The 17,427-nt window shown below is 40.7% G+C and overlaps 3 protein-coding genes across 6 annotated transcripts; 2 read left to right on the top strand and 1 right to left on the bottom strand.

Annotated features, from left to right (window-relative positions):
- Positions 1 to 242: 242 nt before the first annotated feature.
- Positions 243 to 1,848, top strand: LOC132201199 (uncharacterized). The gene is made up of 4 exons (XM_059627179.1): positions 243 to 454; positions 616 to 714; positions 796 to 946; positions 1,008 to 1,848. Exons 2-4 carry the CDS (start codon positions 700 to 702, stop codon positions 1,286 to 1,288), a joined length of 447 nt encoding a protein of 148 aa, XP_059483162.1. The 5' UTR covers positions 243 to 454; positions 616 to 699; the 3' UTR covers positions 1,289 to 1,848.
- On the bottom strand, positions 1,733 to 15,457 carry LOC132201195 (intermembrane lipid transfer protein Vps13). 4 transcript variants are annotated; one of them, XM_059627168.1, is made up of 45 exons: positions 15,221 to 15,457; positions 14,806 to 14,895; positions 14,552 to 14,749; positions 14,269 to 14,495; positions 14,076 to 14,214; positions 13,898 to 14,017; positions 13,475 to 13,836; positions 13,311 to 13,419; positions 13,006 to 13,252; positions 12,694 to 12,954; positions 12,485 to 12,637; positions 12,240 to 12,423; positions 11,921 to 12,187; positions 11,676 to 11,817; positions 11,385 to 11,617; positions 10,565 to 11,335; positions 10,345 to 10,514; positions 10,141 to 10,291; positions 9,917 to 10,088; positions 9,748 to 9,866; positions 9,293 to 9,695; positions 8,815 to 9,231; positions 8,389 to 8,758; positions 8,028 to 8,337; positions 7,843 to 7,977; positions 7,448 to 7,785; positions 7,049 to 7,391; positions 6,773 to 6,988; positions 6,579 to 6,626; positions 6,277 to 6,318; positions 5,762 to 5,965; positions 5,373 to 5,660; positions 5,167 to 5,318; positions 4,740 to 5,111; positions 4,270 to 4,634; positions 4,044 to 4,219; positions 3,871 to 3,990; positions 3,690 to 3,817; positions 3,440 to 3,635; positions 3,145 to 3,384; positions 2,927 to 3,096; positions 2,754 to 2,868; positions 2,559 to 2,699; positions 2,343 to 2,504; positions 1,733 to 2,285 (listed from the first exon to the last, which is right to left on the bottom strand). In XM_059627168.1, exons 1-45 carry the CDS (start codon positions 15,312 to 15,314, stop codon positions 2,226 to 2,228), a joined length of 9,720 nt encoding a protein of 3,239 aa, XP_059483151.1. In that variant the 5' UTR covers positions 15,315 to 15,457; the 3' UTR covers positions 1,733 to 2,225. The 4 variants fall into 4 exon arrangements, with proteins under 4 accessions (XP_059483151.1, XP_059483153.1, XP_059483152.1 ...); XM_059627170.1 differs by lacking the exon at positions 6,579 to 6,626; XM_059627169.1 differs by lacking the exon at positions 6,277 to 6,318.
- On the top strand, positions 15,336 to 16,637 carry LOC132201198 (actin-related protein 2/3 complex subunit 5-B). The gene is made up of 3 exons (XM_059627178.1): positions 15,336 to 15,816; positions 15,902 to 15,974; positions 16,034 to 16,637. The coding sequence occupies exons 1-3, from the start codon at positions 15,494 to 15,496 to the stop codon at positions 16,271 to 16,273; spliced, it is 636 nt and encodes a 211-aa protein (XP_059483161.1). The 5' UTR covers positions 15,336 to 15,493; the 3' UTR covers positions 16,274 to 16,637.
- The last annotated feature ends 790 nt before the right edge of the window (positions 16,638 to 17,427 follow it).

A 17,427-nucleotide genomic window follows, 5' to 3' on the forward strand; every position in this document is an offset into this window, starting at 1 on the left:
CATCTCCCCCCCCTCCCCCCACCTGTCTGCTGCATTTTCATCAAAATAAAATTAAATTCTCTGCAGGGCTGGCGAGGAGCGCATCTCCGCCGACTTTGAACGTGATCTGAACAGCTCCAAACTTACAAAATGTTCCGCTTCGTGATCTTTTCCACCTTTCGTGTTTTCTCAGGTTCTGATTTGATTGGAATTTTCCTCTGCAGGCAGTGCAGGCGCGCAGACTTTACAAAAGCGCTGACAATGAGAGGTCAAAGTGCATGTCTATCCCTTCAAATATTTGTCCGCCATAGAACGCCACCGCGCCTGCAGCTGCTTTCTGCCTTTTGCATGTTTTGCTCCATCATTGCCTCTGACTCTGATTCCCAATTTTCCGCAGTTTGTCTCACAGAAAGTTAGAAAAATCTGCGTCCCGATTCCAGATCATCAACTGATTTTTCTATTTGTACCACCGCAGGTAAATGAAGTTTTCGAGTTTTCCTTGCTATCTTATGCTACAAAAAGATAAAATAATTTGATATCTTCACAAGCTATACACATGATATTTAATGTAATTTTATTTTATTGCCAAGAGCTTATCAATTTTAATAAGCACTTAATTAAGAATATTTTTTTAAGCTTGGTAGCTTCGTCCGGACTGTTGTTAAGGCCCATTGTGATTTCGCCACTTAGGACTCCTCTGCCCTCAAAACCACCTAAAAAATGGCTGCTAAGAAGGTATTTTCAATTAATAATCTGATTATTCCTTATATTGGAATTTTTAATTCGATGCGAATAAATTAATTTTGTCTTCCGTAGCCTTTTATTACTTTCGGCTTGAAACCTAACACGCTTCAAGTCCTTTTTTCCAATCCCAAGCCAACAGTAGAGGAGCTTCAAAAATTAGGGATGTTAGAGCTCATCAACTTCCTTTGCAGTAATGGCTTGCAGGAAGTGAAAATGCATTGGCGTGAGTAGCATAGATAATGAGCTTAAGCTTTCATAATAATTATTAAATTTCTGTTTTACAGTGGCACCCCAGTTGGCTACAGCCGCATGGATGATGATTGACGACTTGGACAAGAACACTGTCCTGGGACCAGTTCCACCAGGCTATGTACAAAATGGGCCTCCCAATGCCGGCGCGCTCGGAGCAGCACTTGGAGCCTACAACGCGCCCCCGGCCGTCGGCGCGGCGCCTGGTGCCTTCCCAACACATGCAGAACTTGCGGTGCATGCCGGACGGCTTGGTGCTGCCTTCACAGCGCTCTCCGAGGCGCTGAAGGCACCCCCGGCGCCCGCACAGCACTAACAATTAGTAGCTGGAGTTTGATCAGTCTCTTTAAAATTTATAATTTTCTCTTGTCGATGTGGATCTGCGACGGATTTTTTTTTTTGTAAAGTATAAGCATGGCCTGCAAAACGTTGGGGTCTGATAATCAGCCAGGCAGTAGTGTTCAGCAAAATTCTTTTTGGTGTGACAGAGCAGGATTCTGCAATGTTTAAAATTGAAAATAATTTAATTCTTGTAATTTTTTAAATTACAGAGATGTTCTTCTACTAGGGGTACGTAGTGCTTAAGAGTAGTTTTAAAGAACTATAATCAACTGCGCTGGCCAAACCGAGCCAATATTGAAAGTTAGATTCTTGGTGAAAATCATGTATTTAATTTTTTAATTTTACAGCTACATCTTTATTAATTTATCTTGTTCTGGCGCATTAAGGAAGTTGATCTTTACAAAAAATACTAGTCATATGTGATAAGTTAGCTTTTTATATTTTATTACCATTGTTGGCTACAATAAAATAACATATATCAACAGGGCCAATGAAAATTGTGAAAATTACTTGCACAAATAGACACTCACTCAATGCATAGTATAATTTATTTGAATATGTTCCAGGTAAATTTGTGGCAATGAAAAATGCTTGAAGGGTGCGTAACAAGTCAAAACATGGTCGGTCACTAAGCAACATGGAACTTCAAAAAATCATTTGAATCATTTCTTAGAATTAATTTCTTTTTCCTCTAAAGTACTCAAACCCTTAACAACCACCTAAACTTCTGTCTGATCCACCGCCCCATTTGATTTAATCTCCACTCTGCGCGCCCCAGCAAGTTAAATAGTTTCAAATGCACACAGCAGTAGAAGTTGCAAAAGAGAAGCAATGCCAAGGCAGCAAACGCTTGTGCGGAAAGTGTATTGCGTTTAGAAGTAGAGCAGAAGAAGCGTAGGTGGGTCCAAAACTCATCTTGGCGACTGCGGGATTCGGTCATTCATGATTTTCCTTGCCAACCTGTACAACTCCTGAGGATAAAAGAAAAATAATCAATCAAAGGGACGGAGGAAGAATAAAAATCAAACCTTCTTAAGTTGTTCGTCTTGAACGATGACTGTTCGTCCATTTTCGCTGGAACGGAAAAATCCCAAAACCTTTTTCTGCGGTTCAGTAGTGTAGAAAATTATTCCGGCAGGATCTTCTTTTGGAGGTCCAGAGAGCTCTGACCATGGATTATTCCAATCAACCTTTTAAACAAAAAATGAAAAAAACATAAAGCACAAATCTATTTAAGGCCTCACCTGCCACTGGCCGAAAATGTCATTTTTTGATATAAACATCACTCGATTGTCGGTGTAAATGAGAGCTTCTTTTCCACTGTTGCCAAGGAGGGCGTGGAAGACGTAATTGTCTGTTTTGGCAAACTTTCCTTTCTCCACAATCTGGAACAAATATTAATAAATATCAGGTATAACATCCAAGAATATTAATTTTACATGCAAAAGCTGATTCCCGAACGCCTCCATCTCATTGTAAGGCCGGATTAACCCGTCCTGCTGGAAAAATCTTGAAAAACGCAAAGGACGCTGCTCCTCTGCAGTATCAGCAGCTCTAAAATTTAATTTCATAGAGGTAATGTTTATATGCATGTACATTTTTTTGCAACTACCTTTTGACCGATTCCAGTGTGTTGCTGGCAAAGTCGATCACGCCTCCGGTTGGCTGTGTGACAAGACCCAGCATTCCGGCGCCGAGACCCTTGAAAAATCCTCCAACACCTTCATCCCTGGCACCAGTCACAGGTTTTGTGATTACTCCAGTCACTCCACTCATCACATTCTATAAAAAACATTTATGCAACATTTTATTTATAACTGAAAGACATACATTGACAAGACCCTTTCCAGAGTGAGCGAGCCCTTCGTGCAAAGTATTTGGCCGACTTTGTTGCTGCTCACGCCTTCGTCTCTGGAACTCTTCATCCATACTCAAGTTGGCCAATGTCTTGCCAAAAGTGCCAGTAATTCTAGACATTGCGGCAGCTGTTCCACTCAAGGTGTGGCCAAACAAACTCCTCACACCATTTTTCAAGCCTTCGGCAAACTCTCCCGGCCCTTGGATGGCTCCCTGAGAATTTAAAAAATGAAATAAAAATTGATACAAGATTTCATAAGTATTTAACCTGGAAAGGTTCGTAGAAAAGGTCGCCGACGCCTTGGGTCAAACCCAAGAAAAGTCCAAAAGGATTTCCAATGACGTCGAGCCCGAGCACCAAAACGTACAACTGCTTGATGGCCTGTTGAGTGTAATGAGACTGTGCCTCACTTATTAACTGGCGCTGTGTTAAGAATGACGACTGTCTCTCAAAGTAACCAAGCCTACAATTAAAAATAATAAAATCTGGCAAAAACTATTTTAAATATTTTACGTACTTGAAAACCACATCCTGAATGTCTGTCAGTGTAACTCCAACGTTCTCCAAAAGAACATGAATGATGTTCAGCTGTGACGTTCCGCTGAGTTTACCTACTCCACCACTCATGGAAAAGCTGATGTGAATCTAATGGAAAAAAATAAATAACTACAAAACTTTGAAGTTATAACTAAAATTGCCTTTAAAGGTGAAAGATGGAGCTCGTCGTAGAAGTTCTTTTGCTCCTGTGCTGTTTGAATCGCAATCAAAGCTAAAAGAGGCTGATGGACCGTCTGAGTGTCAATGGAAAACTTCTCAGTCTGAAAGAAATTTAAATTTAATCCCTTCAGTAGAAAAAATAATAAAAATTTACATCTTCAGTGTCCAAAGTTTCTTCAGCGGAAAACATTCCAACCAGAGCATTTAAGAAGTCAAGCTCCAGTTTGACGTGGAACTCCTGCACCAGAACTCGCAAGTACTTGAACTGCTGCACTGGACTGTGCTCAAGGAGGCGCTGCACCACACTCAACTCCACAAAAGGTCTCATTGCTGACACAAAATTTAAAGTAATTTGATAAGCAGGACAAAATATAAGTTACCATTATCAGCGGCAATGCTCTTGGGAGGAGGGACTGGTGCCAAAATGTTCGGGAACATGCAGTTTGGCATTTGACAGTCAATCTGCAGATTGTTGAGCTTGGCGTGCAACATTCTCTGGTGGGTTGAGATCTTCAGATGGAACCAAATGCCAGGGTTGTGGGTCCTCCTCAACTCCTTAACGTAAGGAGTGACAATTCGGTTTAGAGACAAATCTGCCTCGGCACCGTCAGACAACTTGACAACTCGGTCACCCTGGCCGAGGGAGTAGCGTCGGTAAGCCAACTCCAAGATGTTTGTGTCTACCTCACTGAGTCGCTCGTAGTTTCGCTTCTTTAGTTTTTTGCACTCCCAGATTATTCCAGAGCTAAAAAAATGGTCAAGTTTGATAAATCACCAAAGAAATTTCAATTTTACTGTACTTCAGTAAAAGTTATTTTTAAGGGATATCAGAAAATGATAAAGTGCATACCTGGCCATGCGCATGTAGAGCAGCTCAACGATCTTCTTTTCCAATTCAGACACCAAAGAGAGGCCAATTCCTTGCAAAGACATGGTTAGCTCTACCGAGATCGGCTCAAGCTCAGCGGCTGCTTGAGCGTTAGTGGCCACTTCAGGGTTGGTAGTGAAAAGCAGCACCCTCTGTATTCCATCCAAAAAGGACACCCAGTAGACCACCTCGTCATTGTTTGCAGACACCCATAGCTTGCCAACTCCGTCTTTCCGAAGCATGTCCACAATCTCCTCTTTTTTGTTGTTTGCACCGAGTCCGTTCCACACCAAACTCCTTTGGCCTCTTGGCTCCTCCCAAGCAAACAAGGCTTGCTCCATTGGTGCTAATTTTCTGGAACAAAAATTTTCAATAGAAAAATAAAAATTGAATATTAAATTGTTATCACTTGATTGTAGGATTCTGTCGTTTTTCCCAGAAATCGACCGTGTGCTGAGTGTGGTTAACAATCAGCGCAGGAGCCAATCCCGGTTCGTAAGCACTCAAATTTACAAAAATGTTTCCTTCAGATACTTGGACATCAACATTGATTCCTCCAAACTAAAAAAAAAATCACTGTGAACAATAATTTCAACACATTTTAACATTAAAAACCTTATTGTGGAGTTTCAGAAGCACATTGATGTTTTCAGAAAAGGAAAATGGTGAAGTTGTCTCATTTGTGCCTTTAACTTTTAACCTCAGAGTGTTGTCATGATGGCCTATGCCTCTGGGCCAAAAAGGTGAGCAGTTGGATGGTTCGATGTCAGTCCACGGATCTGCTGGACGATCCCCTTCTTGGCATTGGATGACGAAACTGGTGTGGTTGACTAGCATGTAGTAAGGAGTGAAAGTCACCAGTTTTGTCAGATTTGAGCTTGAAAGCTTGATGCTCACTCCAATCTATTTTTTTTTAATAATAAATTAAATTTATATTAATAATTCAATTCAATTCAATTTATTTTTCTCCGAACAAGTCAATAATACTAAGCGGAAAAAATTACCTGGAATGAGTCATTCATTGACTTGCAGCTGACGGAGCCAGAGCTTCCAGCAACGTCAAGTGAAAATTTGTTGGACCACTCGCTGTCCTCCACTCTAATGGCGGCCTTCTTCTTCCCAAAGAAAACCTTTGGTCGGAATGAAAACAGAATGGGTCCCTCGAAGTCAGGTGGGTGGTACATGACATTGGTAGTGTCTTCCGATTGCTGTAAAATTTAAGTTTAAATTAAGAGCTGATCTTCAACATTTGTAAAAAAGATCACACATGCAGCAAAATAAAAGTTAAAGTGAAGGTGGAACTAATTACAAAATTCCGAACACAATCCGGTTAACCCTGAAAATGCAGTTTATAATACAAATCTTACAAATTCATATTAGAGGGAACGAACACTTGATATCCATTTTTGCTGTTAGTGAAATCACACTGAGTCAAATATCTGTACAAAAATAAATTCAACACGGTCCATGTGTTATTTAAATTAACTTCAACAAAAAGTGAGTGTTATTGCGAACTCACTTCCCAGTTCTTGCTGGACACGGACATAACAGACGACCATTTCTGAAAAGATGAACCATGTGAGGGAAAATAAGAAGCCAACTTTTATGAATTATTTTACACCAGTAGTGCTCATCAATGCCAATTTTGAGAGTTGGTACACACCAAAAATCGGAAGAAAAATAAAATGGTTATTGAAGAGTAGAAAAAATATTTTTCTGCAAAATCTACAAAAGTGTTTGTGTAAAATAATTTTGCCCTGACATGAATGTACCAACATTAGCAAAGCATGCAAATTGCGACTTAGTTGGCTGGAGAAATACCTTCAGAGGACTTCCCGAGGCCTCGTTTTTCTCTGTTTTTCGGGATTTCTGTAAATTTCCAAAAATCTAAATTTCTGCCAGTTTTCAAAATCAAAGACAAAACTGATTTGATCAGCTGGATTTAAAAATTTTGATCAAGTTTGTGTTTTTGTAGTTGTGTAAAGAAATTTCTAATATTGGTCTTATGAACTTACTCTGTAGGACAACTGCTTGCCAGTTTTGTTGATCATCCAAAACGGAGAATATAGAGACATGTAGAGAGTGCCATTGACATTAACTGTGTGCATGCCCATGTCAAGAGACATTTTAGCAGGACTGTCATAGGAGTCAAAAGACCAGACGGACAACTCTGGTGGTGTTGCACCAATTTCTCTCTTGCACGACCAGTTCTTCTCTAGGTAATCATCCAACTAAACAAATAAAATTCCCAAATTGTTTTCCCTTATAAAATCAGCAGTAGAAGAAAGTACCCTCAAGCACATCTGTGCGTTTCCAGGCTCCACGGTTGGCAAATGGATGCTTCCACCTGGCTGCACCTCCAGCTCCTTGCCCCCTTTCTCGGAAGCATAGACAAGGAAGATAGGGAGAAGGTTCTTCAGAACCACAGTCGGCTTCAGTGTAATATTGAAAATGCAGCTGTGCATTGTCTTCATGGTCGTTCCCTCAAAATACACATGCTCCATTTCTCCCTGAGCCCTAATGAAGTACGGCTCCTTGGCGTCTTTGTTCTTGGCGTCGCACTGCAGAAGTTTGTTGACAGTGATTGTGTTCTGCAGCTCCTTCCAAACAAAAGGTGTGATGCAAACAGTGTGCCTATTCATTATTTTTTAATGAGAGGATGTTCAGTGGTTAATCTTGAAAGTACATACCCTGGCAGGCTGAAGAACAGCTCACAGAAGGAAGTGTAGACTGCGTGCAAGGGCAAGTCTAATTTTTGTCCTGGCTGGACAACTCCAACGCATTCAACTTCATTCCCTCGTTTTGTCATGTAGTAAACGTCAACAGGCAAGCTGAACTGATTGTGCACTTGAATGATTGACCTCAGAGTAACGATTCTGCAGCTGCCGTCCACAGTCACCTCTGAAACAATTCCCTGCTTCTCAGGTTTCGCTGCCACTGAGAAATATCTCTTTTCCGCTCTGGCCATTGGGATTTTGATAGTGCAATTTTTTTCAGGCACCCTGACCTGTAGAATCTTTTCATGGACCTGAAAAATTAAATTTTTTATTTTATAAATTTATGAAAACAAAAATGAAAAGCTGACCTGCTCATTCAAAATCGACTTCCTTGTGTCGATTGCAGGAGTTGCTGGTTCTCCGAGAATCAATCCACACTCGGCGCCACTTTCCAGCACCACTTGCTCAACTCCACCAGAGCAACTTCCATTTCCGTCATCAACCTATGAAAATTTTTTTAAGAAACCTTTCATATAATAAATAATTGAATTACAATGAAATTGGTGTCTTTTAAAAGCAGAACAACTCTGATCCCTGTTTGGTTGATGATCTGGTATGGTGAGCCTTCAAGCTCCTTAACCTTCGGTCCTTCTTTTACAGCTAAGCGAAAAGCTTTGCTCAGATTTGTCATGACTTCCAAACAAGACTTGGAAACTGTGATCTCCAAATTATTATCAGAGCTGATCATTATGCTGGTCCCTGGCGGCGGTGGCGCAGCATCGACTTCGTCGGAAAGAGGGGAAAGGAATGGAGAGCTAGTTGCATTTTTCTTCAGCTCAAAATTTAGCTTCCAAGGAATAAATCTGCTAGAAAGAGTTAATAGAACATCCTATGAATTAAAATTCTTTGTTTACGTTTCTCCTTTGACATGAGGCTCAATCAATGGTTCCCAGAGAGCAAGTCGACTGTTGTAGTAAGACATTTGCAGAGAGACTCCGCCTGTGATCAGCAAGTTTCTAGCCCAGTTGGACACTCTGGCCTGCATGCTACTTTCCAAGAGAATAAGGGGCAGCGTCTTAATTCCAAAGCCAGCCTCCACGGTGATCACAAAGGATCCAGCGGTCACAACGATTTCTCCACCTTCGGGCCCTTGCTCTTTATCAAGAGCCTCACAAACAGATAAGGCATCAAGACCCTCCTCGGCAAGCAAGAACAAGTGATCCGTTTCTTTAAAAGTTTTAGGCCGCCACAAAAGGCTCCAATCTGGTTGAACTTTCTCTTCATCTGAAAATTAATAATAATTTTATACAATACCGTTTTCCCCCCAACAATTATTTTACCTTCTCCTGTTTCCTCCGTGCCTGACCCAAGAGCTGCCATTGTATTTGTGAGGATATTGATAGTTCCAGGAGTCACTGACAGCCTCACATCCGACAGTATGACTTCAATATGAGGTTGGTCTCCAGTGGTGCAGCCTCCAGCAACACTCAGAGTGCACGGTCTTAGCACCTGGCTCAGGGTCTCTTTTCTGCGTTCGGGGTTAAAAATACAAGAGTAAAGTTGAATGTTTTTGATGTTGAAGTTGATGGCTTGTCTTTCAGGAGTCATTCTAACTCGACCATCCCCTTCGACGCTAAATATGAGGGCCCTCGTGTTTATGTCTGACATGCTCTCAACCAAAATAATGTCTGGCTTTTCCAGGAGCACCTTTAGCTCAAAAACGTTCTCCTTTGAGGTTAAGCTATCTTTTTTGTTACCTAGAAAATATACATTATTTTAGATGAAGCAGGCAAAATTTAAAAAAATAAATAAATCTACCCGAAGAAGGTCTGGAGGCACTTTTGGAACCGGCGGACTTAGCTCGTTCTACTTTTGGGGTATTTCCTTGCGGCAATGCAGAAACAAAGAAGTCCGAAATCTTCAGCAAATAGTCCAAGCAGAGAACCAAATTAAATCCCGACACTTTGCATGTCAAAGTTGTGTTTGCTGTTGATTGGTTGAAGTTCAAAAGAATCATGGGACTTTTCTCTCGTGTCCCTTTTAGACTTAGAAGGTCTGATATGCGATTATCAGAGTTGGCTTTAAGACGCCGCATATCCTTCAATCCACAGTCGTCAAGTTGCAAGACAACAATCATGGCTCCGCTGGAATACATTACACCCTGCACTTTCATGCTGCTGATGTTGAAATGAGCCAGTCCGTGTCTGTCATCGTTTCCAGCCTAAAAACTATGAATATAAAATTTGCTTCCTAAAAATACAAATTTTAATTACAGGCGTTGTTGCAGGCACCAGCAAATTGACTTCAATGCTTTTCATTAGAAAGTTGAATGTCACGTTCTTGAACACATTGTCAGCTACCGGAGCTGAGATTTCAGACACCTTGCTGACAGCTGGATAAACAATTATGAGTTAAATTTATAACTGATATGGGCAATTATACTTGAAATAGTTCGAAGGGTTTTAGGTCGAGCATGCTTTTGGACAGATTCTTCTTCAGTTTGCAGAGACTCAACGGTCACTTGCTCGATTGGCTCAATGACCTGCTCAATGTCTCCCAAATTTTCACTCAAAACTAGCATACCCAATTTCACATCTTCTTGACGAACATCGAGCTGATGAAAAATAAAATAGTGCTAACAGAGCAGTGAATTTTAAATTTTTCACCTTGATTGCATCTAGTTGGCTTTCCAAATCAATTGCTGGTTTCAGCTTGCACCATCCAATGGACAAATTGCGCTTCACAAGGACTGTGAAGTCAAAAGGTGTGATGAGAGGTGTCTGGCTGACGGCCTTGTTTGAATTATCCAACATCACTCTGTAAATTACTTTGGTTTAAAACCGCTATATAATCAATTTAAAATAAATTACCGAGTGACATGCAAGTGCCTAAGGCCTAAGGTCAAAGTATCCATTGAGACCGTCCTGCTTTCGTTGGGAATCTGCAGCTCTGTGAACTTATTGTTCATCACAATGGTACCCAAATCCAGCATAAATGCATCTCTGGTAGATGTGCTCCGAGGCACAATTACGATAGGTGCCTGTAAAACAATTATTAAAAAAGAATATAAATAAAATCAATTGCTATTACTTTGATTTCAATAGCTAGGGCGATTCTCGTTGCGTTTTCGTACACTTGCTGGATGTTTTGCTTAGCAGCTTCAGCAGCCGCAGCTGATGCAGCCTGGATGGCATTTAGTGCTGCTTGGAAGTTGTTTAAGAAACCTAAAAGACTGTTCACATAACGGTTGAGGAAGAAAATTCTCAATCTCGCCATGTTTGCCTGAACAGCCATAGACGGCTGTCCTTCAGCTGGCTTCTCGTACATGATGATTTTGGCTGCAAGAGCCTCGGTTCCCTCAGACTCGAGGATCTTCTGATATACGGTGTCTGGGTTGCTGTCTGTGACCAGCATTGTCCTCAAAGCTGAATCGATTTCAATTTGGCCTTGCAGCATTTTAATATCAACTCTGACGCCTCGAAGTGAAAACTGCGTCAGATCTCGTTCTGCGTTAGACAAACTGACGCTCAGGTTTTCCAGCCTTGCCACCAGCTTCAGCATGATGATCTTCTTGCTCGGCTTTTTGTCTGAGACAACAGGTTTAAGGGTCATTGAACTGTCCTCTTCCACGATCGTTGCCAAAAGGCGATCCGCGGGGTCCAAGGTGGAGGCGTATCTGTCCTTTGGCTGACGAGGTGCAGGCTTGAGAGAAGAAATTTTGTCCTGAAGACTTTGTGAAAACTCCATTAGCTGGAGAATTCCGGTTTGATGCAGAGCCAGGTCAAGCGAGGTGAATGTTACTTCAAGCAATTTCTCCACATTGTGATGGACAGTAGAAAATTCGGGTGATTTTCTGTTGACCTAAAAGACAACTATCATTCTAAGAGCAACCAATGTAAATCAAACTTACAATTAACAGCCGAGTAGTGAACAGATAGTCAGCTTTTCCATCAGACATTGGTGTGGTGATAGTTTTTCTTGTTTTTCCGTTGATAGTTTGGTCCATCGCAACACCACCAAGGCGCAAAACAAGATTCATGTCAAACGGCCGCTGAATCATTTCCATTTCAACAGCCATTAGTGAGAAATCAACAAGTTTTGTATTAGCACCAGCGTCTTTCCGAGTGATTACGACTCTCAACTCTAAAAATAAAGGTAGAGTATACAAAAACGGTAACTTATTACTAACAACAAATAATACCTTTCATTTCAAACCATATTTCCATCTTGACAGAACTGACTACAAGATCAAGGCCTTCTTGATTTGCACCTGCCTTTCGTTTGTCCACCAGACCCATTTGGGTGAGTGTCATGATGCTTTTGCTCAGTGACCTTCCTTCAGTCTTAAAAAAGATATCAAATTTGATAATGCACAATTCCAAAATGGAAAATTATTTTAAGTAAAGAATAAAATTATCCTTAAGATAATTTATGTATTCAGCCTACCAAAGGCTGTTGTGGCTCCGGTTCAGACTCTGGGAATGGGACGCTGACCAAAATTCCAGCAGTGAGCAAAAGACGCTCTTCCGACAGATTAAGAAACAGAGATGGTAGTTGACCTGCAACTTTAAACTGCGGAATCCTAGGGTCGTTAAACAGCAAGCTTCGATGGAGGTTGATGTCAATGCTCATTGGCTGCACCAAGTGTAGTTGCGATTCAGATGGATTGGCTAATTTTTCCTCCCAATCTTCTCCTGGCTTAGCTACTAGCACCTAAAAGCATGTTATTAACTTTGATTAAAAAGTTTCGCATCAAACTGAATACCTGGACATCTTTCAGCTGGAGAGAAAATTTCTCGTAGCTCTGTGCAATCATTTCTTGCATCACCTCTTGCTCGGAACTGCCTGCTTGAAGCATGTTGGTGATGTTGGGGCGGCCTTTGTCTCTAGCACAAGATGCGATGGACAAACTTCCAAGGCTTACGACAAGAACTGGCACAGGAGATGACCTAGATCAAAATAAAATTTAAAAGGTTTAATCAAAACTTTATAATTATTGCTGCCACATACACATTGATCTTTCCCAACTGTGGCAAAATCATTCTTGAAGCAGCAACTTTGATGTCCAAATCTAGCACCTTTTGTTGGTGGATTGCATGTTGTAGGAGAGTGGCTGATCGATCTTGAATGTCCTCCAGTTTAGAAACAGCCATGGCTTGTAGCCTATCAATCATAATTTTTACTATGTTACCACAAGATAGATATGATAAAATATTTACTGTTTTAATGATGGCTTTTCTGGAGGCTTAAAAACTTCAGTAATTCGAATAATAGTTTCAGCTTCGTAAATCATTTCCAGTGGCTGAGCAGTAATTCGCAAGCGTTGGTCACACAGCCTGTCCATGGGATTTGTCTCAAATAAGATATTGAGCAGGCTTGGTCTGCCGAGAGTTGCCGAAACCAAGGAATAAGCCAGAAGAGGCTCTTGTCCATTTTGAGAAGTACCGGTTATTTTCAAATTTTGCATTTTCATTTCCACCCTAGATCAAATTTGAACAATAAACATATAAGTCAATATTACTTCAACATACTTTGTGGCAAGAGCAGATGGCCTTTGCTCTAGGTTGCACTTGACACCTGAAATGACCAGTTTAACAACCTCACTATCAGTCATGTCTTCATCGTTGACTGTGACTTGCAGAGATCCTAGAGTGAAGGAAGTTTTCACAGCCACATAGAAATGGGGATACTGTGTTGGGGCTGCGTTCTCTTGATAACCAATTGCCTGATACAACTTTTGTTTCTCCTCTTTTGTCATGGCAGCATCAATTTTCGTAGCTACATTATTTATTAAAAAATTTACAATTTGGTAAAAAGTGTATGATAACAAAAATACCAATATCTGATCCGGAATTCTTGTCTGCACTTGAGCCACCTCCAAACCAGCCACCAAACCAACCAGCATTTTTCTTGTTTTCCTCCTCAAGTTTCCTGGTTTTTTGGACCTTAAGATTCAACATCTGAATTAAAAAATCACTTTCAATGTAATTTGGATTATACCTGCACCTCAGCCCTTTTTCTCAACACAATGATGTTGAAAACATCAATCTTCTTCTCAAGCTCAGCAATTTCTTTCAATAGCTCATCACTAGGTTTTTTAGCCTCGAGCTTTTCTTTGAAAGCTTTCTCATATCTCCTGCAACGATCTCTGTGTCTCTTAATGTGATTCCAGTCCCAGTTCTTTCGTTTTCTCCTGATTTCTGTCTCCAGAATGCAATCATAGGCAAAGTTCCACCATGCCTTGTAGTTTCCCCTGTAGTTGTTAATGAAAGGCCGGTATTTCCGGTAAGGAGCTGCTCTGGCCATTCTGTCCATTGACTCGAGGAACTTGACTAAATCTCTATACTGCATTTTAGAAATGCCTACACCACAAAACGTTAAATAGATAGTGCACAAAAAAATTGCAAATTATTTATATAATACCAATGGAAAGAACATTCATGTTCATGTCTAGAAGAACTTTTGGAATCATAAAGCCTGATCCATCTGTCTCGGGCTTTGGATTTAATTGCAGCTGTGCTGTTGCCGAGATGGGACCGAACACTGTACAAAATCAGTTTTAATTAAATTTGATAGACACAAGAAGTAAATCAATTCTTACTGTAGTTATACCCCGAGGGCACTTTATGCTTTGAAGCAATTTCCTCCTGAAACTTTTGCAATCGAGCAATTTCTTCGTAACTAGAGTAGAGAGGAGACTGAGGATTCCAATAAAAAGCTAACCCTTCCATTTCCAGAACCTTGAAATGAATATTCACATTAATAAGGAATATGGCTTTTAAAACAAAATTTACTTTGTGAAAAATGCTTAAAATCTGCTTGGCATCAACAGGTTTTCCAGAACCGTCAGTCGACATAAGCTTTAGGCTGCTCAAGGTGACTCCCAACGAAAAAGGGGAGCCCGGATGGGTGACCCTGTCCTCGTATCGCAGATGGATGTCTTTTATTGTCACTTGCACATTCTTGATGATGTGTGCCACCAGGTTCTCAACAAAACCTGCATCCTCTTTCTTTGTGCTTCCTGCAAAAAGGTATAATTTTTTTGGAATTTTAACTTCAAATGCTTGAGGTTTTTACCTTTCAAGTCTTCAAATTTCTTGGCCTCTTCAACTCTTGCAATTTCCTTCTGCTTGGCCTCTTGGGCCAGACGATCTTCCTTTTCAGGATCATATCGGACCTCTTCATTTGGCACCGACAGCAAAAATACTCTTTCGATTCTGACAATCCATGGCGCTTTGTAAAGATTGGTCCATGGAATAGTCAAAACCAATTTTCCTAAATTCAATAAAACGCATTAAAAGCGTTTTCTTTTTTAATAAATCCTTACATACCCAATCTTCCATAAACTGTTTTGACTGGCAAGTCCAACTCATCAAGTGCATTTTGCTTTAGAACCAAGTCGTCCAAGGCAATGTCACCACCTGTAGAGTAAAAAAGAGTGACATCAGCAAGGAACAATTTGCTCTGACATAAAATAATACACCAGTGGCAAACAGCTCTAGGCACAAACAAATAAAACACGACTTTCCCCCGACAATTCCCTTATCATCTGCAATGCGTAAAAAATCTGGCACGCAATATGCTCTCATGTAAAATAAAACTTTTACACAAATTATATTCATTTTTCAAGTGTTTCTGATAAGAGCAAGGACAAAATTATCGGCTGATTATATTAAAAATTTCATATATGATGAGACGAATTGCAAAGAAAATATTTTAATTAATGCGGCAAAAGTCTAGACTCACCAAAAGCAACTTTCAGCTGCTTTCTATCGACACTTTCGACATACTCGCCGAGGAATTTGTTCAAAACGTCGACGATCACCGACTCAAGAACCATTCTTTTCGGCTGTAACCTTTACTATTCTCTCACGTGATCCGCCGCGTAATTAATACGCTACTCTGTCGCGATCATCGATGTCATTGTCTCTTTTTCTGCCAGGGACCATTCAAGAGAAGAAACCACGACGTTCGCCACAATAATGTGCGTGTTTATATTTTGCAGTGTGACGTAAACCAATGGGAATGCCGGCAGTGAGAATTCCGACCAATCACAAGCAACCCATCCGAGTGCGCAATTTGAACCGACCAATCGGAGCGCTTTATTTACCCAAAACAGCTGAAGACAGGGGAGTCGCCGCAGCCGCACCCCGCAGAGCTGATAACAAGTCCAAATCCGGCATTTTTTTCGGCGAAATGGCGAAAAATACCTCCAGTTCGGCATTCCGAAAGATCGACGTTGACGCATACAATGAGGACAATTACAAGGAGGACGAGCAGGGAGAACTGCAGTCGCCCCCGGTCGGTCCGGACGAAGCGGAAGTCAACTCTTACCTAAGCCAGTGAGTTTCCTCATAATATATTTCAACAAAATTGGGCAGTTTTTTACCGAATTGAGCGAAAATGATTATTTTAACATATTTTCAGGGGTAAAATGGTCGACGCCCTTAAGACTGTCCTTCGGAACGCACCACTCGGCTCTAAAAACCAACAAGTTAAAGTAATTTTTTGCCCACATTTTTCCCGTAGCAAATTTTTAACCTCTTGTTTTTATCACAGGACGCTGCCCTTGCGCTCACGATGAAGGTTCTTCTGAACATTAAGACCTCTCAGGTGGAGGAGGTCGTTTCAGCGCTTGACCCCGACCTTGTAGACATCCTTATGAAGTATGTTTACAAAGGCTTTGAGTCGCCCTCCGAGGGCAGCAGCGGCCACCTATTGGTCTGGCACGAGAAGGCTTTTGCCGCTGGGGGTCTCGGAAGCATAGTCAGGGTGCTGACAGACAGTAAGAGGGCCTGAAGAATTATTAATTCGCTGTTAATTGTAAATTTAAATTTTTAATCTCTTTATCAGTTGAACAATATTAACTAACGAAATATTTGATTCCAATCGTTAATTTTAATGAGCATTTATGAAGAAGTATTGATCAATGAAACTCCAAGGATGCTGGATTTTTCTGAACTACTTTAAGGTTGCAATGCTGTAATTTTAAATGATTTTTTGTCTTGCTCAAAACGCAAACTCTATGAAACAAGTCAGTAGAGAAACTGATTTATGAATTGATAGCTGTTGATTAGAAGCGAAAGTGCTGTTGAACACCCATAAATTGTCTTCTATTGCTAATGTTTAATCATTGATTTCCATAAAAAATCAATTTTTTGAAAAGAAAGAAAATGTCATTTTTTAACAACTTACCTTAATTTTTTTAAGCTTTAATTCATCGCTTTGTTAAATGGAATTTATTTATTCCTTGGATATTTTATGAGTTTAATCAAGTCAGATTTTTTTTAAATTTCAAATTGATTTCATAATTTCAAAAGTTAAATTTTATAATACTGCCCAAAATGTTTTGGTTTTGCAGTTTTTTTTTTTATTATTTTGAATTTTATTTCATCAAAAATTTCAATGATGCTTCGAGCCTTACCAACAAGTCTTGAAGGCAAATGTCCGCACTCTCAGTGGCTACAGCCGTGCCGGGGGTGCTTTGACAAGACCCGCTGGCAATTAAGAGGCATCCCTCTCTGAAAGCATGCAACCCTTTGAGACATGGCCGAGCACGACGAGAGAGTGGCAAGTTTTGGGATCAGCATGTATCTGTGATTAGCGCAGAGAGTTAAAAGCAGGTGGTCCCTGGTGTCTCTTCTGCAGATAAAATTTGCGCTGTTTTGACTTGCAGCTCGGAACAAAAAAGCGTCTGTCGAGGAAGGACTTTATGGGATCAATAATTCAGCGCCATGAGGCTGTATAATTTCCACGCCAGCAACCAACGGTGGACACACAAATGCAGGGAAAGAGCTTGATGTACACGTCTGTTGCCCAGCACAGAGAGAATGGGTGTACACGCTCATTTGCATTGCTAAACGAGCCTTCACGTTTGGCGGATAGAGGCCTGCAAACAATTTTGTTGCCTCGTCTGGTGAAACCAACCACTTGTACATTTGTTGGATAAAGAG

Source organism: Neocloeon triangulifer, unplaced genomic scaffold, assembly GCF_031216515.1.
Source record: "Neocloeon triangulifer isolate White Clay Creek 2 clone unplaced genomic scaffold, ASM3121651v1 ptg000014l, whole genome shotgun sequence".
In the NCBI taxonomy this organism is placed as follows: domain Eukaryota; kingdom Metazoa; phylum Arthropoda; class Insecta; order Ephemeroptera; family Baetidae; genus Neocloeon; species Neocloeon triangulifer.